Source organism: Pleurodeles waltl, chromosome 10 (genome assembly GCF_031143425.1).
Source record: "Pleurodeles waltl isolate 20211129_DDA chromosome 10, aPleWal1.hap1.20221129, whole genome shotgun sequence".
Classification (NCBI taxonomy): Eukaryota; Metazoa; Chordata; class Amphibia; order Caudata; family Salamandridae; genus Pleurodeles; species Pleurodeles waltl.
The window spans coordinates 287535994-287562511 of record NC_090449.1 but is presented as its reverse complement, the minus strand read 5'-3'; the positions used below and the strand labels follow the sequence as shown (position 1 = coordinate 287562511).

At 41.0% G+C, this 26518-nt stretch overlaps 1 protein-coding gene across 1 annotated transcript in view; it reads right to left on the bottom strand.

Annotated features, from left to right (window-relative positions):
• The window catches only part of MRTFB (myocardin related transcription factor B), a 314132-nt gene that overhangs the window by 89437 nt on the left and 198177 nt on the right, over positions 1-26518 (bottom strand). The window contains exons 9-11 of the mRNA XM_069210422.1: positions 18091-18241; positions 10038-11027; positions 341-499 (exon numbers count right to left, since the gene is read on the bottom strand). Coding sequence (XP_069066523.1) covers positions 341-499; positions 10038-11027; positions 18091-18241 — 1300 coding nt within the window. The remainder of the gene's footprint in view (positions 1-340; positions 500-10037; positions 11028-18090; positions 18242-26518) is intronic.

Genomic DNA, 26518 nt, shown 5'->3' with positions numbered 1-26518 from the left:
AAGCATGAGGTGAAATCCAGAATAGACAGCAATCAAGGCCTTCTGTAACAAAAGAGGCTGTTTTTTTTACAAAAAAAACTTTGGTCCGCTCCACAAATTAAGTACTGCAGTGTTTTGAGGCAATGGCAACCGGAAACTGCTGTATGCCACGTGTTCATGTGCTCAGTAATGATTTTATGAAGGGTTCTAGGAATCTCACAATGGAAGAAGTAACAGTAACAAAACGTACGAATGAAAAGGTGACCATGGAAGAATCATTACCATGGAACACATATCAATGTAGCGTATGTGAATCCAAGGCTTTTACACCTTTTTCAAGAGCTGTATCATACATACAGACCTTTCTCATTTGCGGAGTCTGGCCGAGCACGTGTTGGCCAAATGTGTCTTGTGTTGAAGGTTGAGCCTGTGTCTGAGATGCAGTAGTCTGAATCCGGCCTGAAGAGGAGGCAGGAGCCGATGTCTGTGTTTGAGTCTGATTTCCTGTATTTGGCTGAGCCTGTAAAACAAACAATGGAACAGTTAGGTTGAAAATTTGTTCTATTTTTCTTTGAGAATATTGATGTTTTGCTGGACAGGCAAAAACAATATACATATCTAACAAGTCATATGCTTTGAGGACCACACTGTCAACCATATACAGATGACAAGCAATATCACAGAACAGCCACATCAATGTAATCAGAGATACATTTTTCAGTTATAGGAAGCGTTTTTTCATATCAATGATCAGGAACATTAGCGAAAATGAACAAATAGAGCAAAAAATGTTCTGGATCATTTCTCAAAGATGCCCTTTACTTTTGTTTCACAAAAAATGTTTTCTGCGAGCTGTAAAGAAACCAGCCCTTTCCCGTCATCTGAGTGGAGACCCTCCAATGCTAAGGCCTGTCATTTTTGTTTGTAACACAAGCTGAGGGCAGCCTGTTAGGATCCACTGTCGGCCCTCCCTGATAAGTGTTATCGAAGGACTTAATATAGGTATACAATTTCAGGAGGCTCTATTTAGAAAATATTGAAAGTAAAGTCTAACATTCTAAGATATCAACTAAAAGTAGGTGTTCTGGATGAAGGGGATACTCTGTTTACATTTCTCGTGGGAGTGTTTTTGCAACGTACTGACGTCACTTTAGCAGAAGAACCATTAGGGCAGCTCAGCCAGCTGATCCCAGTATCGACCTACAGGCAGTATTTTCTTACAGTCAGCTTGATTTGAAATTTAGGGATAGCTCTGGAGAATATAGGCTTGAGATATTTTATTTTGAGCTCTGGAGAGCTTCGTGAAGGACCATTATGCCCTGACGCGAATCCTTCAGTTAGCTGGCAGCGAAAGCACAGGCATGACTGTATAGCATGCCAGCTTATTGAGCTGGCAGGGAACTGCAGACAGATGGCTCGTTGTCACGACCTGCTCGCTGCTAAAAGCAGAACGCAAAGGATAGTTACAGGAGTAAAAATGGCACCATCTTCTCCATTGTATGGGGCTGTCTATTACAGTAAAACATACTTTTCTATTTTAATTGAACGAGAGAACCATGTTAAAATGGTGACGAAATCACATAACCGCCAGGAACAAGGGCGCAAGCATGTCCTAAATAAATAAACAAAAATAAATTCCAACCTGGGATAGAATTTTGCCCAGTAAGAGCAAAAAGCACATACTTTTAATTGGCTCTAAAATCTAATATTTCTCACTTAGGGTCCTATTTACAAGTGGCGGTGAGGGGTGGAGACTGACACTGCATGTCAGTTCAACTAAATAACTACAGCCCGAGCAATTCCTAGAGGCAGAGATTAATTTAAGCATTCCACCCATCACCCAGTTTTTTTTGTCCTAATTATGCTGGGTATGCCCAGAAGTGTGTCCCACTGGACAGAGCACAGTCAACACCGATTTGCATTTGGCTGTGTCCAAACTGAGGTGCCATGGTGGACAAAAAACAATGAATTGGGATGTGGCCTGAGCAACTGCCAGTGGCTGTGATTAATTCAAAGCACTTCATCCGTCACCTAGTTGTTGATGCCCTAGGTGTTACAGGGATGCATAGACGTGGGGTCCGTGCTCACTGTACAACTAGAACCAAGCTATACCTGACTGATAAGCCCCTATAAGGGAGAAACTGGTCTAAGGTTGTTTGTGTTCCAGTGTAGGGAGCACCTGGCCTAGCAGCTCAGACCGCACTGTTCCCATTGAAGCAGGGACAATACCAATATTATCCCATCTAGGCCCACGTCCATGACAGATTTTCAGGAAACCTACATTAAGTAAACACATAAAATTAATCCAGATGGAGTTCATTTACATGCTCTGAGGTTATAATGAAAACTTGACACTGTTTCGGCCCTCCTGGACCTACGTTGGACACCAATGCTCTATGGCTTTAACCATTTAATACAAAAATATAGACCCTACTTTTAAAATATAACACAAAGTCACCTAACAGTGAATATGAGGAGGACACAAAACCTGTAACACAACATCACAAGCTGAATCCCATTGTTCTTGGATGATAACTGAAGAACCAAAATCTCTGGTCTGCCAAAAGTGCTAAACACCATACAGAATGAGAATGCATACATTCTGTCATATAAACTCTTGTTTTTAGTCAATGGCATACTCATATTTTCTCCTTTTCAGCAAACTGGAAGAATGTAAAGCTGAGTAGATGGACATGGTAAATATGTATTTTCAGTAACCCTCATTTGATTGTATTTATTGGTTAATTGTAATTTGTTCGTGCATTGATGTAGAAGGCATTCACCTCAGAGTACAGATGGGGAATAAGAGGTTAGAGAGGAGGGGGATGCAGAGAGTAGCAAAAGTGTGAAAATGACTTGGGCTAAATATCAGCAAGATGATGCCAAAGTACATGGAAAGCTCAATTCGGAGGACGAGGAAGGGAGTGTTCCTACATGTGTTTTTAGCTTCCAGTTGAACTGGTCGCCATGTCCTCTGATCTCCCAGGGAAGAAAGTTCCAGACGGTGCAATTACATAGAAACTTCGGCCCAGTGGTGCTGGAATAATTTTCAGAGTGGCAGTTCTGTCATCAATGTTACTTCACTGAACTCACAGGGATTTAAGACAATTCCAAGAGTCACACAGAGAACAAGTGTGGCAAATAAGCTGCGCCCATTAGTATTAAGGGCATAGTATGGAGATTGTGGTGCATTTTGGAGCCCACTGTGGCAAATATGTTACTAACCATGGTATGGAAGAACAAAGTCATTTATAGACAGTGCACTTATTATTGAAATGGCCACTACATTTCCAAAGACATGCACTTTAACTAATAAAACTATATAAGGTAGAAACAATTATCTGCAGAAATGAGGTTTCAGTGTATATTTTTGATTTGCGCACCACCAAGTCTCTTGATTTGTTTTGATCTTATTCAATTTAAAATCTTTGGTTCCATCAAATTTCAGAATAACAAAAAATCGCTTCATTTGTGCTTTCCTAACTGCTGATATATTTTCAAGAGTATGTACAATTATTTTATAAGCATTTAAATGTTGGTGTGTGTTAGAAAAATGACATCTTGAAGTCTTTCCTGTCTCACCAACAAGACTGTCACATAGTTCATTTTAGAAAATCCTTTTATGCTGCAGTTGGAGATAGAAAACTAAACATCAAATTCTATTTTAAAAGAGGAAGCATTTGACCTCTGTCTCTGAAAAGAAAGGAAACGTGAAAAAAAAACTAAATCTTGTAGGCATCTTTATTATTAACTTTGTAAACTCCACCGTGGTGATTTTGGGGGTGCTACAGCATGCCTACATCTAGCACCTATGCATCAGCCACTTAAACGTTACTTGGTGCATTCTAGAGTGATCAACAGTGGACAGACCGTGGACCTCGGCTGTCAGTTACACGAGTTTGTTTTCCTTTTTCTCGTAGATAGGTGGGATCCTCGTTGGTCAGAGTTTTTGCACACTGCACAGTACTGGATTTGATGGCAAACCAAAGAAAGTATTTCCAAAATTGGCTTTGACATGATGGAAGGGTTTAGGGTTGAAAAAGAGTCAAACATTCTTGGTACCTATAAATTCTGGAGGTTGTGATTCTTGCTGTATAAATATAATGCTGCACATTTATGAATTTTAAGATTCTCAAGTGAAATTGTTCGAATTTTATGTTGTCAGAAGCATTTCAATTGGAAAAAATGAAGAAAGCTTGGATTGTACATATGCTAAATCCCATAATATCGATGTTTGCCCCCCTTCAGCCCTGAGACGCTGCAAAGTAGTCGACATGCGAGACATTTCCGTCCCCGCCAAGCTGCAAAAGTGCTACTCATTTCATAGCAAAAAGGATTTCCCCAAACTTGGCTCATTTGGGATGTTGTTTACCAGTGCAACATTCCAGCATTGAATGGGAAACAATTCTCACTCAAGAAGTAAGGTGGACTTTTTTTAAAGTAAAGAAACGTTTTCAGTTTCAGTTTAAAAGGTACCGTTTGAGAAGTTTCGCTCTCAGAATATGGACTTGCATAAATATCTAGTGCTTAATATTATGGCACTATAAGAACAATATTTTTGGTAATGATATTTAGAACACAATAGTTATGGGAGACAATATTTTGTACACAATATTTTAACATACAACCGAAGAAAGTATACTGTAAGCAAAATATTGTCTAACAGAAATACTGAAAGCTTTATCTTCTTTACAAAAATATTGGGCCACTGGAGTTAATAGTTACAAATTTCCACCTAGCAGAATGATACCTTAAAAATGATACTCAGTACACAATATTTCTGTCAGATGATATTTTTGTAATGATATTCTGATATACTGCCTTCATGAACTGTGAGGTAGTATTGTCAGTTAGGAGTTGACTCACCAATAATCTCTTTGTTCAAGGATATGTATACAGGGAGGTGGACCAGTGTATCCTATCGACTCAGGGGTGAATGCACTTTCAAATTTGACATAGAGAGAGGGGATAGACAGGGGTGTGTACTTGCACAGTTCTTGTTCACTCTGTACATTAACAGCTTGGGTACAGTTTTGACTGAATGATGCACGGGCCGCCCCCAGATTGGACAGCACCTAATTCCAGCCCTGCTCTATGCAGATGATGCCGTATTTATGTCTCGCCCCCCTATGGGACTACCGTGGTTTCTTCTCTGTTTTGTTAATTATATATATGATGTGGGCTTTAACGTGAATTTTGGTAAAATGATTATAATGAAAAGTGGGCCAAAAGCCATGAAGTGCCGTGATTTTAAGGTTGGGATGCTAAGTTGTGCTTCACCGCTACCTTTACCTACCTAGGAAAACAGTTCTTGGAAACAGATCATCAATACTAGAAAATCCACTTCATAAAAGTCTCATCCAAGTTGCTTAACCTTGCAAATAAACTTGGCAAAAGACGCATGAATGAAATGGTCACTATTTAAAAGGCAAAATGTGTGTATGTGGCATTGTATGGAGCTGGAATGCCCCAAAAGGTAGCTCCTCTTTTGTTTGGCACAATGAGTTTGGAGTCCCGTTTACAACCAACACAATTAAGGTCCAACCAATTCTGTAATGGCATAAGATCTGGGCCTGCCAAGTCTCAGACTTAAATCGAAGGATTGCCAATGATTGTCTTAAATTGTCATTGTCTTTTGAAATAGCATGGATGAAATATATAAGACAGACCTGTCTGGATTTAGGACGACTAGAATACTTAGATAACCCTAACTCCTTATATAAAAAATAATTAGGGGGGACCTAAAGTGTAATTAAGAACACCTAGCATTATTAATAATCAAATCATGCTTATTATGGATGTATGCAACCTTATCTTAAATTGTCTATAATCATTAACACAGGTTTGTTCTGACAAGATTCAGATATTTTTTTATCAACTCATAGATTTTCCTAAAACCAATGACTGATATGATATTTTAATAAAATGCCCACGTCATGGTTTATCTGATCAATGCACTTTGCACATAATGCTTTTTTGAATTTTATAAGAAACCCAGGAGACGTTTTATATTTCCTATATAACTGTAACCATAATTTCAAACAATGTCACCCTGCTTTACTGTTTGTGTAACAACTGACATCTATGCCAATCTGTTGTAATGTATCCAGGTACTCATAGTCCGTGATTTATATTAGGAAAATAATAGAGTAGAGGAACTAATTAGGCCATGGTATGGGGGCATTTCTTTTTTAGTGCAATATTGCAATGTGGTAGTTTAATAAATCAACATTATATTTTATTGTATGGTTTTAACTCCTTTATGCAATATCATTCTGTTTTTTAATGGATTGGTATGGTGATTTTATTGAATGCTTTTATGATTTTTATCTAAATCGAATACAATATTGAAATTGAATTGACTTGTGAGAACTGCTGACAGTTGCAGTTACTAAAAATTGAGTTACCAGCTTTTTTTCAAAATTGCAGCAGTGGTTTAATTGGCGAGATAAATTCTCTCATTCTAGCTTACGTCTTTACCATAATTGGTATAGCATGAAATCATAAAACTTTACCTCTACAAATGTATTTTGTCAGGGGCCTGTACACAAACTGCACTCTGTAGTTTGTTTTCTAGAACTACAATAGTACTACAAATGGATTACAATATGCTATTCACAAACTACGTGTGGAGACCTATGCCTCTGTCTGCCCTACCTTTTCCTGTAAGGGGATCCCTGTTCTGAGTGCAGAGTCTCTGCACACGCACATATACATTTTAGTAGTAAATGTCAGAGGAATGGGGAGTGGCTGGAAAATGGTGAATTTTTATGGCTAAATGGGAGGGGTTTAGTGAGGAGTAAGGAGAGGTTAAGGGCTGTGGGGATATAAGGAGGGACATGCTCCCCCTCACAAAGGAGTAAGCCCACTCCTATTCACAAATTGCATTTCCATAGTTACAAGTAGCAAGAAAAATGCAAAATAGTAGTAAGTATACTCCAGGTCAGAGCTGGAGTAAGTCAAACACCATCAGTGGCCACTCACATGTACAGCAACACATTCTGATAATAGAGATAAGGACTTAGGTCCTCATTACTAGTTTGGCGGAGGGGATTACTCCATCACAAACATGACGGATAGCCTGTCTGCTATATTACAGGTTCCATTATATCCTACAGAACTTGTAATGCGGCGGACTGGATATCAGTCATGTTTCTGATGGAGTAATCCCCTCTATCAAACTCGTAATGAGGCCCTTAAAATGACACCCATAGGAACAAATGTTAAATTAAAAATAAATCATTTTAAATAGTTAACATATAAATAATGTAATTTAATGTACATAAAATTATCTAAAAATGAACCATTTGTATTTTGAAAAATTTTAGTAATCTTTGCTGAAATATTAAAACTTAAATTACAATTATTTTTTTATTAAAATATAATTAAATTACTTAAAATTATTATATACATTTCTTTAAATAATTATTAATACATAATATATCTTTTTATTTTAATTTTAGGTGGGACTTTATTCCAATTTGAACTTCAGAAAAATATTTTTCATTTAATTAAATATATTCAAATAAAAAAGTTTGATTTTAAAAAGAGTCGGCAATGCTGTAACTTTTTTATTTTGTTCTACATTTACATGAAACACATAAAATACATTTATATTTAACAAAATATTTTTACTATTTTTTAAGTTAAATAAACTTTTTACTTTTGCCTATATTTTACTATAAAGTCTCCACAGTTGGAGCAGAAATCTCTGTATGGTAAAATATAAGAAAATTTACAAAACGTTTCTTAAACCTGGAAAAAGTTGGTACATTTTTTCATGTTAATAATTGTTGTTTGACTTCATATAGTCACATTAAATGCAGAACAGAAGAACAAAATGACACAGCACTATTAACTTAAAGTTGAATACATTCTTTAATTCATTTAAATGTTAAATTTAATAAAAATATTTTTTGTGAAGTTTAATTAAAAAAAAAATAACCACCTTCAACAAAAAAGTATGCATTATTAATTATTAAAAATAATGTATAGAATTAATTAAACATACATTTATAATATTTTAATACAAATACATTTTACAATAATTTTTAACTTCAAAAAGGTTGTTAAATATTCGATACTCAAATAATAAATATGTTTTCTTTTTAGATTTTATTTTAACATTTAATTATATTATTTGTAGCTACTTTAACTAGTTTAATTAAACATTATTTCTTATGGGGATGTAGTTTAAGTCACTACCTCCATTATTTTTATTGGAAGGGTGATGCAGTATCAGTGGCTGTCTATACATTGTGCTAGATTTACTTCTGTTTCATTTTTGGCAGCAGCAACTTAACACTCACAAATTTCAATCCACTATCTCATTCAAGGGGTGGAGAAATAAGTTTACATTTTTGTGTAACTTTACACTCAGATTTTGTGACTAGCTCAGCAAAGTTACTCAAAAGTGTAAGGATAAACATACACAAGTAAAATACTCACAAGAGTACGTTACCTTTGTGAATCTTTCCAAGATTCTTTCCAGATAGGAAGATCTCACATCCGTAGAACCTAGAGCATAAACTTGAACTTCCCTGTTGAATGTGCTTAGGAATTCCAAACTGTATACATGGGTGTATGAATCAAACGAAAAGGCAAAAACATACATAGCACAATCTGCTGTTTTTGAATGTAAACAAAGTTGGAATGTTTCATATCGCAGAATCCCAGTGGTCAGTAATGTACTGATTAATAGAATGGACTTTAAAAGGACAGTGGTATCTAACGGATTGGCATTTCCAAAGGAGACAATGGATATGATAGTAAAATTAAAATGTTAAAAAATAAAGACTCTGAATGCTGAATAATCAGAAACGTTAAGTATTAGGTGGCAGCAATGGACTGGGCTGTGAAGACAAAACAATGTACAGTGTTATCTAAGAAGGCAGAGAAGGAAATACATCACTACAACCTTATTATTACTCCATTTATTGTTGTGTTCACTGTAGGTCTGATTTAATTTTGTCTCTGTGGTAAATTGACTGGAGTACGACACAATGTCCATGTTGGCCAAAACCAAATTTCAGAATCAAAAGTCAGCTGGCTTTAACTTGCAGAAAAAACACTTAGAGTACCTGCCTTAAGATCAAAGGCCAGGCAAAACTCTCATATCATTGCGTACAAAGAGGCATCTTCATGTTAACTGAACCTTATTCTCCTCAATCACTCCCTCCATTACCTTTTAAGAGACTTAGCAAAGTGGCATCATGAAAACATAAACATACCATAATAAAGAAACACCATCATGACATTTCCAAAATGAGATGCAAAAATAAAAGCTTTTCTAGGGAAGTTAATTTAGAAAAAATAAAGAATGCTGAGGCAAAGTAAACTTCTCATTTAAGAAAAAAAAAGCAAAGTGTCACTAATTTAAAAGAGAGTTGGACATTGATTTAAGCATGAGGGTAAAGGTAAGTACAGAGAGGTGTACTAAAGGTAAGTTTAAAGAGTCAGTAGAAGAGGTTAGAGTAGGTGCACAGGTAGGTATGGCGGTAAGTACTGATGCAGAGGCATGTGAAGGGTTACAGAAGACCTAGATGTAAGGGAAGATATAAAGGTACACATTTAGAAGTAGATACTAAGGTGGATTTAGGCATAGCATTTCAGTGAGTGTAGACATTAACATTGACCTCTTATTTTCATCACAATTGCATTCTTTTTTTATAGATCATCAATATCAGCCTAATATTAAATCAGAAACCTTGTCTTAATAAATGTCTTAATTTTGTATTCTCCATTTTGCATTTCTTAATCACAGATTACTTATTTTTCATTAACAGCCCACAACGTATCTTTATTTTAACTTGGAGCATTACTGGATTTAAGTAGATATGTTCATTCATAAATACTGGAAATACTAAAAGTCAACAGAGGAACAGCAAAAGCAATAGAGCCAGAAATATGTACCATTTTGTGGACATTCAGTATACCATTAAAATCTATTGAAGAAAAACAAGTAGAACCTACTAATGATATTTGTGCCCAGAAGCACTCTAAAAAGTTAGAAATGCACACTATCAACACAATACAAATTACAAAGAATTTACACTGACCATTGACAGCTGCATCTGATTAGTTGAACCGGTTGCGTGGATTGAAACTGGTAGAATCAACTGAGTTGCTGGAGTGGCTAGTATTGCTGCAGGTTGACTAACTACTGCAGCTGATGGCTGTCTCTGGGGGCTCAGAAAAAACTGTGGGATTATTTTCTGTTGAGTGTTTTTGGATAACGATGCTTCTTGCTTGATTACTACAGCCTGTGTCGCACCAGGGTTATGACCATTGCCAGACACTGCAACTTGTCCCAAAGACTGACTGGTCTGTGACATCAGTTGCCTGGAATTGGAGCAGTCAGTTATTGAATTCTCATCTTTGACAACAATGTTGAAGGGAGTTTGATCCATATGAACCACAGGAATGGACAATGACTGTTGCTGATTCCGTTTTTCTACCTCCAGTTGCATCTTTAGCACTTCCACAAGTTTCTGCTCCTGCTCCAGTTTACGTTTCAGTTCTTCAATCTGTTTTTCCTTTTCTTGCAACTTGCGATCTTTTTCCGCAGAATCAAGTTCCATGCTCACTAAACTTATGCTAGTACTCGAACTATCTTCATTAATGTTCACCCTGAAGGGGGACGTGCTTATAAACTGTGATGGTGACATCATGGTCATAATTTCTGTGAAAGTATCAGTTATGTTAGTGTCATCAGTGCCTTGGCTGGACTGCTCTGAAGGAGTTGGAGACATGGGAAGAGGTGAGCCTGTTCTGTCAGTGTGCCCTTGACTGTTGCCATTTCCAGCAAAAAGCCCTTCGGAAGAAACGCTGGATAAGGAGTTAACCACACATGTGGTTAAAGCACCTGACATCGTTATTTCTCCTGTGTTATTGATGGTCACTGTTGTGGTGGTTGGTGTATTAATGTTGTTGTTCATGACATTATTGTTGCTAATTTCTTGGTAAGGCTTCAAGCGTTCAATAAGGTCAGTTTTCGTGCCAGACACGGTTAAGCCCCTTAATTTTAACTCCATCTTCAGTTCTGCAACCTAGAAAACAGAACATAATGTTTTTTGTTCAACAGAATTAAAAGAACATTCTAAAGTGATTCTGAGAAAAACCTTTTAAAATGTATATTTCTATTCTTTGTATACTGCAAGGCACCCACAAGGTGCACATGCTTTATTTTTGAGTGGAAGACACATATGGCACGGATAGATTTGTGTGTGACATTTCGCTAGGCTTCTGGAAAGAATTAAAAACATTCACTACATTAAAGTATATTATTCAATCACAGCGGACAAGATGTGATCAGTATTAGGTAGAACAATGCTTCTTAACCTCTGGTCTGAAGACCCTTGGGGGTCAATGAGGTCTACTCAGGAGATCTGCAACTGTTTTACAAAATGAAAGAATACCACAATTAAAACATTCAAATTAATAAAGTACATACAAAGAAAGAGGCACAATTGGCCATTTAAAAACGTTTTCTATAGTTGATTGTGAATCAAAGAAAATACTTCAATATTTGAGCATTTGTTTGGTGTATACTTGTTTTTCAACTTTTTGTTGATTGCTTTGAGGTTCAAATCACAGAAACTCCTTAGGCCAGTGGTCTCAGGCTTCCGATAATAACTCAGTGAGGGTCCTCAAATTCCAGTAATGCCTCAGTGGGGGTCCACAGAAGCCAAAAGGTTAAGAACTGCTGGGTTAGAACATAATGGTGGATCATAGGTACTGAGATTAGTAATATTCTGAGCACTCTGGAAATTGCAGATAGGACTGACAGAGAGAGTGGGGAAAATGTATATTTCCATCTAGAGCTAGGGCTCAGGCAGTGAGTTACTGCTGTACTAAGAGTGGAGTGGGACTGCTATAATAGGAAGATTTTTCGTTTTTTCTGAACTCTAACAGACTCGTGGTTAGATGAAGGTTCCAAGAAGAATGAAGCTAGAACAATGAAGAAGCCACCACTTAAGTTTTTCATGGATTGTTGGAGACAAAGGATAAGAATGTATCTGCTAATCAGATATGCTTTTTACAAAATGCCCTATAAATAACACAGACCTGTCTAGTTTAGGCTTATAGTTTGACAATTTTCTAGTTCAGAAAACTTATGGTCAGCCAGATATTTTCCAATTTAATGATGCCAAAGGCCAGTTTAGCTCCATGCAGGGGACAGCACTGTTGTTAATCCCTGCATTCTGTGGATTACAGAAGTGGGTGTATGGTTCACTGCTGCAGTGACATCTTACCCTGGGAGCTGTAGTTTCCATTTGCACTATAGTCTGAGGGTGACACTGATTTTTGTGACACGTTGATTGCTCAATTTGAGCTTGTGGTTGCAAGTTGGGCCTACTGCCTGGCATTTTTTGGACTACACTTGTTTTTGCCGAAAGACTCTGACCCAGAAAAAAGAAAGAAAAGCAGAAAAATTGAAAAGGAGTAGAAGAAAGATGGAAAAGATGAAAAGAACCTGCAAGAGCAAGATAAAGGAGCAAGGAGAGTTTGATGGAGGAACAGAGGAAATTGAGTGAAATCAAGATGAGACAGACTTGAGATTCGACAACCTTGACATTCAGCAGCACTGGCGGCAGTCAGGTTCAAGACAAAACCATGAGCCACGGTACTTAGAGAATGGTTGAAAATGAATACGAGTAGTCCTGTGATGAAGTCTAACCTTTCGTAGAGTCCCTCGTGTCACAAAGGTCATTGGAATATGACAGTTCATTTTTTATGTTAATCGTAGGTTTAATGGTTAAACGTAGAAAGCTGCACTGACACGCATTTTAAAATGTGCATTTGCTTGTATTTCTAAGTCCGACATAGGACGCATTTGAATTAAATTACATGTTAGAGGGATAAAACGTATGTCATAATGTAATTTAGACTCTAGACTAACAGTGCATATAGAAATGATATTGAATAATGATTAATGGGTCTGAAAACACCTGTAAAGTGAGAGTGATGTGATTCTCTGTTGTACTTAACGAAATGCAGTAAATTAAATGAAATGTATTATCCATAATAATGAAATATTAATAATGCTGAAGTTATAAGTTTGCATATAGCATGCATTTTATTAAAACAAATGAATTAAATGCATTTTATATTTTTCTTGTGTTAGCATGAGTGTGGCTTATAATTGGTGACCGTGCTAGAAATGATGATTCATTTCCTAACATGAACTTTTTTTAAAGTTATGTTCTCATAAGAATCTTAGCTTGTTGGTAATAGACTCTATTGTTTAAGTATAGAGAGAATGTAGCCTAGTGTCCTTGACGGAAGAACAGTGTGGAACATGGACTGGTATGGTCTACAATCGTTTCAATGTGGGTGGAGCCACACAAATGGAGATGTTACATCACACACCTGGGAAAGTTTTGGACTGTTACAACTTGGAGTCTGGTGATGGATCACTACTGGATGACATGAACTGATATCTTTGACGAATCAGAGTGCTTTGTGAATTCTAAAATATCAATGGACATTTGAACTTTGAGCAGTTCTGAGGAATCCCGAGTAGACCCTTGCAGTCCCCAGATGCTATCCTTATGCTTTGCTGATGAAGATTCCTTTAAAATGCCCTTTTAGATTTAGAAATCCTTTTATTCTCCCTTTCAGAAGGCTCTTGACCAAGCTTATGAGATGCTGGCGCTTTCCCTTTTTATTTTATTTTGCTTGACTTAATTTGTGGTCTGCAGTCCGAGATTATTTTTTTCCCAAATTTGTTTGGCACCTGCCCGCATGTGTTCCTCCCCTCACATGTAATCCCCTGATTTGGTTAGTTATCAGGTTGAGCTGTGTCCAGCCAAAGATTGACTCTGCCAAACTGGGATTGGCCAATAACTGTTAACTCTGATCAAAGTATTATCTCAGTGTCTCAGATATCTTTATTGACGTTATGCATTCTTCTTCTTGAATGCTTGGTTTTAGTAATGTTAGTTTGCCTAAACCTATTTCGATGTCGTGGGCAACCCCTTGCTGATTATGTAACTTTATAACTTTTGCGCATAGTCTACATTACTTTGAGCTTGTGTTTGTAATAAATTCTGTAACTGTATTTCCTGAATGGAGTTTTTCCTTTGTTGGCCACATTGGTTATGGTGTTCAAATTGTTTATGATGGTACTGAAAGTCTGAAAGTTCTAACACTACTTATTGGGTCCAAAAATTCATCCACCTCAATGAGCATTGATTCCTATGAAGGATGAAAACGCCACAACACCCGTGTGCTAGTAACCTAGACATTAACAGACAGTCTGGTTCAGTTAAGAGGTTCTGTTTTTCCAAGTCCTCTCCAGTGGTAGATGTATTGAGGCCAAACACTTTTAAGATTGTGAGCAGCAAAATACTTGACATGTCTGTAGTCTTTCTTTTTATATTCAGAACTTTGGGTCGTCAATCGAGTACATGACCAAGAGACCATTCATGACAGAAACACATACTAGAATGAAGGCACGTAACTGCATTGTATAACTGTTGCTTATGCCATAGATACAAATTTTCTGTTATGTATAACATGCATTCCATAGTAGGCAAGGAAACTGGCACGGTAATAAGTATTAGGAAAAAACATGGAACATTTGTTTGAATGGTGCAAAAACAAACATTAGCATCAGTAGCTCCAGCACTGAATAGTAGTACATCAGTGGTCCCAATAACAAATACATTATTAGTGATCCAATAATGACCAATGTTATTGGTTGTACATTGATCAAACATCAGCTTCAGCAGCTCCATCACCAACAGTATTGTCTGTGGTCCCAGTAATGAACATTGGCATTCCAGGTCAGGTATCAAGTTATAGGGAACAGATGCTATTTTAATAGTAAACATCTGTACATGATCTGGACCTGGGCCTGATTTATAATGTGTGTAAAATCTATGAACTGTAGACAAGTCCAGCCATGGATGTGTGTAGCAGCATAGGTTTCAATACATTTGGCAAGCACAAATATATCCAAGAGCATTTCTGTAAATACATATAAGTGGTCAATTTCCAGGTATACTCCTTTCATACGTACAAGTTTGCAGATTGTACAGAGGATAGACAACCTGGGGGGGCAAACATTGCGAAATGTAGATTGCAAATGAAGACTTTTTCATTCAAATAAACACATCGAAAAAATTGGAAATGTTTGGAGATTTTTCACACATAATGTACACATGTACTCTAACCTTCTTTGGGTCTAGAGCACTGTGCAAATCAGGTGTAAACAGTAAACCACTGGAAAGTTATGGAAATACCCAGAAAGTGACGAATCTGTGGGATACCACCACTTTTCATATGGCCATCCTCTGTGCCTTACCCTGGCCCCCCAAACCCCAATTGCCATAACGTTACTACTGCAGAAAATGTGCAGTATTCGCTTAGGTTCCACAGTAGCTAATACTAGCTGTGGGCCTAAATGTTTAAAAATCCGTAAGAGATAGAATCTGCCACCTGCACTTGCAGATGACACTTTTTGGACAACTAAAGAAAATATGGGTGTTCAAAATGTTTTGTGAATTGGGCCAACTATGAATGTATTTTATTAATGACAAGAATAAGAAGAAGAACAGGAACACACCAAAGACAAACAAGGTTTTATACAACAAAGGTAACAGCAGTGACGTACTTGAATTTAATTACATCTATTCCCACAACTAAACTAAAAGAAAAATAGTACCATGGAAGGTTAGTATTGGTGTGAAAGACATAAATTTGTCAGATAATAATGAAACCTGCAGAGTGACAAAGGCTGAACATGCAGAGGCAAAGCAGGAACCCTAAACGAGCATTCAAGTAAAAAAATATATATATATTTGGGGCTGCCCTTAAGACTATGGGGGTCACGAATGATGGAAGCACCGGCAACAGGCTGGCGGTGCTTCAAATGGCATTCTGACCGCTGCGGTAAAGCCGCGGTCACCCTGCCGGGGCCGGCGGTATTCAGCCGTTTTTGCCCCGGCTGGGAGAATCCGCCAAGGCAGCGCTGCAAGCAGTGCTGCCCTGGGGATTCTGACCCCCGTACTGCCAGCCTGTTTCTGGCGGTTTTCACCGCCAGGAAGAGGCTGGCGGTAAGGGGTGTCCTGGGGCCCCTGGGGGCCCCTGCACTGCCCATGCCAGTGGCATGGGCAGTGCAGGGGCCTCTTAACAGGGCCCCGGCTAGCTTTTCACTGTCTGCCTAGCAGACAGTGAAAAGCGTGACGGGTGCAACTGCACCCGTCGCACCGCCGCAACACCACCGGCTCCATTCGGAGCCGGCTTCTGTGTTGCGGCCTCATTCCCGCTGGGCCGGCGGGCGCTAACTTGGTTAGCGCCCGCCGGCCCAGCGGGAATGATGGAATGGGGACCGCGGAAATTTGCCCGCATGGCGGCCAAATGGCGGTTTCCGCCTGGCGGGCGGCGTTAGCCGCCCGCCAGAGTTGGAATCACCCCCTATATTTTCAACCTATGGCATTTCTTCACAAAATTAGTTTTAATTGAGTCGCTTACCTATCTTGATGCAATGGAGCTCATATCTATTTTGCTAACTTAGGGGGTTATTCTAACTTTGGAGGAGGTGTTAATCCGTCCCAAAAGTGACGGAAAAGTGACGGATTTACCACCAGCCGTATTACGAGTCCATTATATCCTATGGAACTCGTAATACGGCTGGTGGTATATCCGTCACTTTACCGTCACTTTTGGGACGGATTAACACTCCTCCAAAGTTAGAATAACCCCCTTAGTGTCCTGAAAAATTGTGCCAGTATGTTAAAACACTCTTTTCTTTAAAAATCACTTATTTTCAGCAGTGAATTGCTGAAATTCAGTTCTCAAGTACGGACGTGGCAAAAATATTCATATACCAGCTACACACCTCGGGACACCGTGGCTGCAATGGGGCCTGGGAGGAGAGGGTGGGTGGGGGTTATATATCTGGGTTCTAACACAAGCCTCCAGTCAGTGAGCAAGAATGACCAATTCACCCTAATGATTCAATCCCAGAATTTTAGAAATATGATGGGTCTTATTTAGAGCTCAGTGGACAGTAAACTCTGTCACAAACTTGGCGGGTGGCCTGTCCGCCTTATTACAAGCACATTATAGCATAAAGCACTTGTAATACAGGATATGCGCCACAGATTATCTCATCTACCAAACTCTATATAAGGTACAATTTTTCAATTAAAAGCACACAATAGCGTTTCTAAAATCTTGGAAGCCCAAACTGCATAGGGTGGCCAGACGTTCCAGAGCTTCCCTGGCAGTCCTGGTTTCCAAAGGACTGCCCCGGTGCCCTAGCGCTTTTATCAATTATAAAATGCATGCACCAGTTTTTGAGACAAAGGTCAAGTCATCCTAAAAAGCAGAACTGAAATGTATGCTCTCATTTTCACAGGTGCTTCTAAAGTCTGAAACAGATGAATTTATCTTTTTCGTTCAGGCAGCGCGGGCGGTCAGCTGCATGCTCTCAGCAGAGGGAGACAGAGTGGAGTGGGGGTGGAGAGCAGGGGGCCATAGGAGGGAGGGTCTCCCAGTGGTAATGTTCGCAAATGTAGCCTTGTAAATGAAGACTTTAAGAGAACAATCGTGTTAGAACGTTTTTCAATGTTTGAAAGTCACTGCAATCCACAATTGGTGCAGACATACATATACACAAACACACACAAACACACACATAAACACACACGCTGGGACACCGGAATTATGCAATTCTGCTCTCTTTGTGTTTTTCGCATAGATATGTATTTGTTGCATATGCGCCCCATAATCCATTATCTTTTGAATAATTTGCAGATTTTACCAAGGAAAATATTTCTAACTCATTTAAAAAAGTTACCAAAAATTCACTAGTCTGTGTTGCTGCGCAGTATAATGCCCTTCACACAGTCTGACTGGTGACATTTCGATCGCCTATTGTTGTATTTGAGTGTTACATTTTTACTAATGAGGTGGAACATTTGTCCAGACAGTCTTAACATGTGTAAAGAAGAAAAACGTAATGCAGAAATACTGTCACAAAAAGCGCTGCATTGATCATTGTCAGTTTTCACTATTACTTCTATGGCCTGTGAGGGTTTTTGTTTCTCAGGATCTGGTCACATTACACCTAAATCGCATGGTACCTGCTGGTTTTGTTACCTTCATGTCATCCAGGTTGGAAGGCAGAGGTCCGGGTTTTCTGGCTGGTACACTGTTTTGTTTGTTTGAGTTGTTCATCACTGCAGATATGTTGTTGCTTGAAATATTTTGTGCTATGTTCACATTCTCGTTGAGTTTGTCATTTAGTGTCCTTCAAAAGCAGATGAAAAAAACGATACAAGATGTAAGAACTCTCCAAAGTGCGGTAAGCTGCCTAGATGCCATCAGTACATTGCAAAACATGCAAAATTACACATGAAATAATTTTCATTACTGAAATTACACAGCTACAGAGAGTATACTCTTGTTGTTTTTCCTTGAAGAATTCTATGATAGCAAGCAAACAGACCACACTGACTGAAGAAACACAGAGCAAGACAGAAATTGAGATGCCATAAAAGAAATCGTGAGTTTTCTAGCCTGCCCCAGTCTTTGCTTTCCTGCCTTAGCTAAAGGTGGGAAACTGATGGATTTCCAATGACGGAGCTTTGCTTGACTGTTGTCAGGACCCTTAAGCTGGCAGCCCAACTACTACAAGGCTACTGCCTTTTCAGAATTGGAAGGCCAAAATTATGTAGGAAGGCGGCCCAAATGTAAATCCCATTAAATCATATGGGATTTAGATTTCAGCGATGGGATATCCGTCACCATTGTGGCACAGTAACTAGTCTGCTGAGCTCTAATCTGGCCCTAAATCTTTATCAAATGGCTGCTAACAACTAAAGTAAAAATTTCCTTGATGTGCCTGGAGTTAATACCCCATGTTTAAGGGTCATTTCTTGTTTGGTTTTCAGAAACAAGCCCCTTGTTATGGCATTTGTTTTCAAAAGAAATAATTCAGAGAGAGAGATACTGACAGTTTTACTGAAAGTTCTTCCTCCATGGTGGCATGAGTACTTTTAGTAAAAACTTCCTGGCAGAGTTGCATAAAACTCTATATTTTGATAGATGTCTCCTTCACCCTAGAGATTTGACAGCATCTCTGGCAAATTTAAAACAACCCCTTAAGTTTCCAGATCATCTTCAAAGGCAATACATAGGAAAACGTTGCAGAAGAAAATCACGCTTTTGATGTTTGAGGGCATATTTAATAGACTCCTGTAGCAGCCTTTCACTAGGAAATTTCACCCAAACCTCAAATCACACACAGAAGCAGTGAAAACAGTCATTTTCACTCAAGAACAAGACGAACTGAAAATAACAAAATCTAAAGTCAAATTACACCAGCTTTTATTAGCCGAAGACCAATATCTATCAATCAATTACATAAGTTTAATTCAGCACAAAACTTTTTCATGTAAAACAGGTGCTGTCCATCAGAATAAAGATGTTTGAATGGTTAAGTTGCAGTTAATTATATTGCCTCAGGAGAGTATATGCAGAATATTAATTAGATTAAGGGTAAAAGTAATTGCTTTTCTAGCTTCTGAACTTCTGCAACAGTTGTCTAACAACAAAATTATGACTTCCAGAACAGAACAGCCCACTTTTCATAAATGACTCTCTAAACGGGTCAAGCTATGGTTCTCAGCATGCTCCACTGTGGACCAGTGCTTAATTTATGTAAGGGATAAAGTACCCCCACCGTACATTAGAAGGACATTGCAAGTCACCAGGGAGTTCAATAATCATACAGAGGAACGAGGCCGAAGGCAGAGCTCCTTTATAAGGTTACGGAACTCTGAGGTGACGTGCAATTTCCTCATCATGTACACCAGTGGGCATTTTATCCCATACAACACAAGGTCACACCATCACATTTCACACAAACCACTTCAAACCTTGTTCTGTGGCTCTTTCGTATAAAAGAGCGAACATATTTGCAAACACAAAGAATAAAAATAAAACTTCTAGTCCAAAATTAGCCACGTAAAAACCCTGTTAATTATTTGTTGCAAACAGATATTATAAACAGTTCAATAAAAAACATTTAAAAAAAAAAGCTGAACTAGCTCAGAATGTGTAGAAAAATGCAGAAAGATTCTAGTTTTTCTCTTAACTATCTAGAGTTTTTCGCTAAAAAAATGTTCTCTCTACTTGTCATTGTAAGCTAAACCAGCATTGGCACAGCCAATAGGTCTCACCTATGCAAGAACTATTGGCTTTGCCAGCGTGTTTAAACCATGTTGTTCACCAGTGTGGCTGCTGTTCAGCATTGCTAAAAGTTAGTGTGATACAGAAGAGTGGCGTGGAGTGTTGCAGAGTGGAATGGCAGAGTGGAGTAGTGTTGTAGAGTGGAGTGGCAGAAAGTGTTGTGTGTTGGAGTGGCATAGTGTGTAGTCACAGAGTGGCATACACTGGAGTGGCGTAGAGTAGACTAGTGAAGAGTGCACTGGATTCGAGTGTTGCAGGGTATAGTGTCGTAGAGTGCAGTGGCATTGAATTCAGAATAGAATGCTGTGGCATAGATTACACTGGTGCACAGTAGAGTGCAGTGGTGCACAATGAAGTGGAGTGGTGCAGGCCAGTGTCGCAGAGCAGAGTGCAGAGGCACCAAGTGCAGGGGGGTAGTGTGGTGTAAAGTGGTGCAGAACGGAGTGGCGTAGAGTTTAATGATGCAGAGGGCAGTGGCACAGAGTAGATATGAGTGCCATAGAGTGCAGGGGCCTAGAGTGCAGAGTAGAGTCAAGTGGCATAGATTGCAGTGGCATAGAGTGGTGCTGAGTAGCGTAGCATAGAGTGGTGCCAGAGAGGGGGCGTGGCAGGCAAGATGGCCAAGCGGCAGCACTAGAAGCGCGCTTCGGGCCAGCGGTAATAATCCTGCACAATCCGGACATCCACCCAGGATCGCCTGGGCCCCTATGAGGGAGGCGGCCGCCGGTTGGAGGATGGCGCTACAAGTGACGCAGCTGGAGAAAGGCCACTTGAGGGTGTCGGGCGCTTCCCCAAGCTGATGAGCAAACCCAACGGGGGCTGATCGCGCACCCCCCCAAACTGGAGACAGCTGCCGTGGGGCCTTGACCGGGGGTCCACCCATCCCCCCCCCATTTCCTGGTGGGCTGCATAGGTCGGCTAGTGTGCTCCGGCGGCGACCGGTCGGAGTACTGCGCTGTTGAGGGCACAACCTGCATTTTGCTGCTCACGGCTGTCCGGGGAAGAACTGGTGGCCTCCCCCAGACTGTTCCTGAGTCCCGCCGAGGTCTGAAGTGCCTCTTTTGGAGAGGGAGATGGGCATGGGGAATTCACCCCTCCTGCCCCCCCAGTACACGGGATGGCCGCATAGGCTGACAGCAACAGACTGACTGCGATGTTGTGTGGCACCCGGCCTGGCAGAGTTTTCCGGTGCCGGGCTCTACTGAACTGATGGGATAAGCAGGTGAAGAGGGGCCTGTACTTCATTGCCCACACTGCACCCTTCACAGGGCGGGAGAGGCTTGAGGCCCCCGTTTTGAATAGATGACACATGCAGAGGCTACGAGGCATTGTTGGGGTCTTGAAGCCTCCCACCGACTGGACACTGAGAAGCGACCCCCAACGTCACAGTTTGTCTGCCACTAACACACAGCACGCCACCCTCCCAATGAGGAGGGATTTATCACAGCACCCAAAGTGGGCAACAGTCTGGATAACTGCTTATGTGTGGGGTTGCCTCTACCCACATAGTAAATTGTTATAGCATGGGTAAAGACAAAGCAGCCAGGGGTACACAGCAGACAAAAATGGATCGCTACACAGCGCAACACAAAGGTGGTGGACAACAAGATTGGGGGGAACCTCACAGACCCCGAGGAATTGTCTGGGCTCAAATACTCGCAGCCATATAGGCAACAGGGCAAGCGGTACAGGTGAAAATAAACGCTATTGCACTAGATGTGAATCTTCTTTGGGCTGACCAGCGCAGAGTTGCCGAGAGGTCAGTAGAAACGGAAGGCCAGGTGAAGGAACTACGAGATGAGATTGCCAAACTTGGGGCCATGGTGATGGCTCTTGAAACCTGCTTGAAGACAATGGAGGTCCGCATCGAGGATAAAGAGGGAAGATCCCATAGAAATAAACTTCGGTTTGTGGCATTAGCTAAGAGAGCAGAGGATGATAGGCCGGAGGCCTTTCTGCAAGAGTGGATAACGTCAGCCCTCCCAACAGTGAACCTCTCCAAACTTTTGCAGTTGAACGTACCCATCGGTCCTTGGCCCTGCTGCTTCCACCAGGTGGACTCGCGTGTACGGTTATAGCGCGATTGCTCAATTATAGGGACCAAGATGAGATCCTATGTGTGGTTCGTATGCATGGAGACCCACAGTATTAGGGACAGTAGGGCACGATGAGCATTGTGGCAGGCATCATTCGGATGTTATAGTGCAATCCTGACTGCACACCGCTATTAGGGACGTTTGAGTTTGTTATTAGTTTGGTTCCTTACTTGGAGGCACTGGGGTAACAGGATGTATGTTAGCCAACATAGATGGGGTAGCTTGAGTTACATGGGTGTCATTGGGTATGGGGCCAGAGGGATTGTTGGGACCTCACTCACCCTTTTTTTTACTTTGTTTTCCAAACCTTAAGTTCATACTTGGTTTATTTCTTCTCTGCTGCTGCTCACGCTCTTTACCCTAATTAATTCCCACATCCCTCCCTTTTCCTTGGGGTGTGTAGAATGCAACAGGAATTCTAAGAGTTTACTGGGTCCATAGGGAGGAGAGGGGGGCCTGAGATGTGATGAGTCACCTCTTTCACTTGCAGTTAAACAAAAAAACAGGACTCATCTCCTTGCAGGACTCGCTATTAGCAGCGGTATTAGCGAAGATTAGTGTCGTAGGTTTCTAGGGTTGGGACACATTGATGGTTGGGCAAGCACCAGTTACATTCAGCAATGTTTACTCTGAGAGTTGGTGGTGGGGGGGTTATTTAATACATTGATGTTTTTAGAATGATGTGTGCACAGAAAGGACTGATTTATGCTAAATGGGTGGAGGCGGGGTGGAGGATCCAGGTGACATATGGATGGAGAATGGACTGGTACCACTTGGGTTATGGCTAATCTAATACAAATGATCATGTGGAATGTGAGAGGCCTGAATACATTTGTCAAAAGATACCGGACACACACATAGCTCAAGCGGTCGGTGCTAACATAGTGTTTCTTCAGGATATTCGTCTGCTCGAGTCCGAAGCTCAAAAACTCCATAAAAAATGGCGGGGACAACTATACTCCTCTATCTATTCCTCAAATCCCCGGGAGTATCTATATGGGTGGCTCCGGGTACCTCTTTCCAACTGCAAGGACGTGCTCGATATCACTGGGAGATACGTGCTGTTCCATGGAATTCTGGATGAAGTGGAAGTACATTTGTTGAAAGTTTACGCCCCCAACATTGATGATGGCGAATTCTTTCTGGCACTGGAAACAGAATAGTTACCCGAAGTGGGTCTACCTATCATATGGGCGGGCAATTGTAATTGCATTTCAGATGGTCAGCAAAACAGGCATCCACTGTGAATGGGCACGAAGCCCTGTATGACAGCTGGGATGCACAAAACTATGTCTAGACTCCAGCTGCTAGATGTATGGAGGGAACAGCACCCTACGCTTCTGGTATGTTAATGCTATTCTTCCACTCATAATGCGCACAGCCTCTTAGACCGTTTCCTGCTTAACAATGAGGGAATCATAAATGTGGTAACTGAAACTATCAGGTGCACTTTCTCTCTGACCATGCTCCTCTCCTGTTAAGAGTGTACACTGCGAGGTCACAGGCCACGTATTCCACTATGGCAGTTGCATCCAGAGGTGTTAGATGACTCTGAATAGGATTTAGATATGCATGAAGCTCTCCGTGGCTACTCTGATAAAAATTGGAACACAGCAGGCATGAGAGGGGTTAGCCTCAGTAAAATATATGGCATTAGGATGAACCTCGAAATGGAGCTGGAAAAAGCAGAGGGACTGCTTGCAGCGCTGCAGGATAGGTTGAGGGTGACCAGTGTGGAAACAAGCACTTGTAGAACTTAACAGAAAGATGGCGAACCTCTGGGATAGGCTAGACTGCTACGTCTAGAAAGATTTTAGACAGAAATTGCTTAGAGAGGGAGATAGATCAGGGTGCAAGTTGGGCTGGTTACTTAAAAGGGAGTGTCCACCAGCACTTATCATGGCCCTCAGCAGACTAAACGGAGTCACTGTAATGGGACAAGTGGCTATAGTGCAACTGTTACGTTATCACTTGGCTCATGTACATTCTGCCAGTAGGGATGCCAATATGGCAGAGGTGACGAGATTCTTAGTTCAGCGGAAACCACTGCATTTAACAGAAGTACAGGCAGTGGCACTAGGCGCAAATGCCACGTTGGAAGACTTAGGGAAAGCACTCAGGGATATGGCCATGGGCAAAAGTCCAGGACTGGATGGTCTCCCATAGAATACTATCAGAAGTATTCTGATCGCCTTCTCCCCTCCTTGCTCGAGACGATATTAGAGGCAAAAGATTTTGGCATGCTTCCATCCCATATGAGGGAACCCACTATAATTATGCTTCCAAAGCCGTAGAAGGACCCAACTGACCCTGCGTCATACAGTTCATTGTCAGTGCTTAATGTGGATATAAAGTTATTAGCTAAGACATTAGCCCTCCGCCTGAATAGGGTCATCATGGAACTGGCCCTCCCAGACCAATGCGGGTTTATCCCAGGACGTAGCACACATATGAACTTGAGACATCTGTTGCATGTTATGCATGCCACGCAATGTCTAATGGCTGCCCTTATAGCCTTAGACACGGCAAAGGAATTTGACACCCTCCCTTGGCCTTATTTATGGGAAGTGCTCCGTCAATTGGGACTTGACAAGAACTTTGTGGCCAGGGTGCAGCTTCTATAACACACACCGACAGCGAGGGTGCGAGCGGGATCAGAGGTTTCAGAGATCCTTCACACAGAATGAGGCACTCGCCACGGAGCCATTGGTGATGTGTCTTTGGGAGCAGCCTAGGGGGGAGTACAGGTGGGTATCAGACTCACATTGTGTCCAGGTAAGCTGATGACACATTAATATATGTGAAGGAGCCTGAACAGTCAGTCCCACAACTGCTGCAGCTAATGGAGAACTCTGACAGGGTATTGGGGCTCCTGATAAACTACCACAAAACAATACTATTTCTGCTACCCGCATTGGCTGCGAACAACCCAGAGGACCTTCCACAAGAAGGTCTTCTGTGGGAGTTATGACATTTTCACTACTTTGGCATACAGATCGACTCCTACAAAACGAACTAAACTTGGGTAGAGTGGTGGCAGGTTTACAGGAATTGGTCCGTGGCTCTGAGTAAGATGGAGCTTCTACTGCGTTGCCTTTACATTAAGCAAAACTCGTTCTGGGCCCTGCCCACATCGCTGTTTACGCTGATAGATGAACTATTGGTGAAATTGGCATGGGCAGGAAAAAGGTGCAGGCTCCGTCTTGCAATCCTGAAATTAGACCTAGAACAGGGTGGTCTAGGGCTACCTGATCTTCAATTGTATTATTTCGTGGGACGACTGAAATATGCCGCCATGTGGTGTGACGACAACCCCAACTGGGAGAAAGACCTGCTGTCTGGTTCCATTGGAATGTACCAGCTGCCACAACTCCTGAAGAGTGGGCATGGCTGTCCATCACAGATGTCACTAATAGTTAGGACAGGTGACCCAAGTCTGGGAAAGGGTGGTTCGCAGAGTCATCCGGCGTGCCTCATATGCAAACTCCTTCTGCTCGGGTGGTTGCTCCCCTTTTGGTGCCTCCGGGAAGCCATGGATTTTAGCCTGTGGATGATGGCAGGCTGCCGTAACGCAGGTGATTTGTGCCTTAAAGGTACCTTCATGTTGTGCTGAAGTCAAGCTCCATTATCAGATATGTCCGAGGTGTCAACTTATAGAATATCAGAGTATGGCCCACATTATGTGAGGGATATGTAACTTGTATCTGTATGAGCCAGAGCAATCCGCTGTACTGTAGCTGATCTTTGATCCCGATTCTTATTGGGAATCATTACCCGCATCAGTAAGGCCCTAAAGATTGATAGACAGACAAATCTTACTCGTAGCCAAGTAGCCTGGGATGACATGCTAGAGACATCTCTTGCAGTTGGAGAATGGCACAAAACCCTCTTGCAGGTTTGAGAGGTGGCCAGCAATGCAACTTTCAAGCTAGTGGAATTTTACTTCATACAGAGAGCTTATTTAACCCTGCAGAGCTTGCATAGAGCACATCCGTCGTGAAGTAAGGTTGGAAGTCTGTAGGGTAAGGGCACAACAGGTGAAACCCTCAAGTCCGCCACTGAATCTTGAGTCTACTAACATTACACAAAAAGGGCAAAAAGATGAGATATAGGTTTGCACAGCTGGGTCTGGATCTCACGAGACAACGCATAGCTATTCATTGGGCCAGTTCTGAAAGACCAAGATTAGATAGGTGGAAAGCGGACTACCTGGAGTGGGCAGCGGCTGAGGAGAGTAG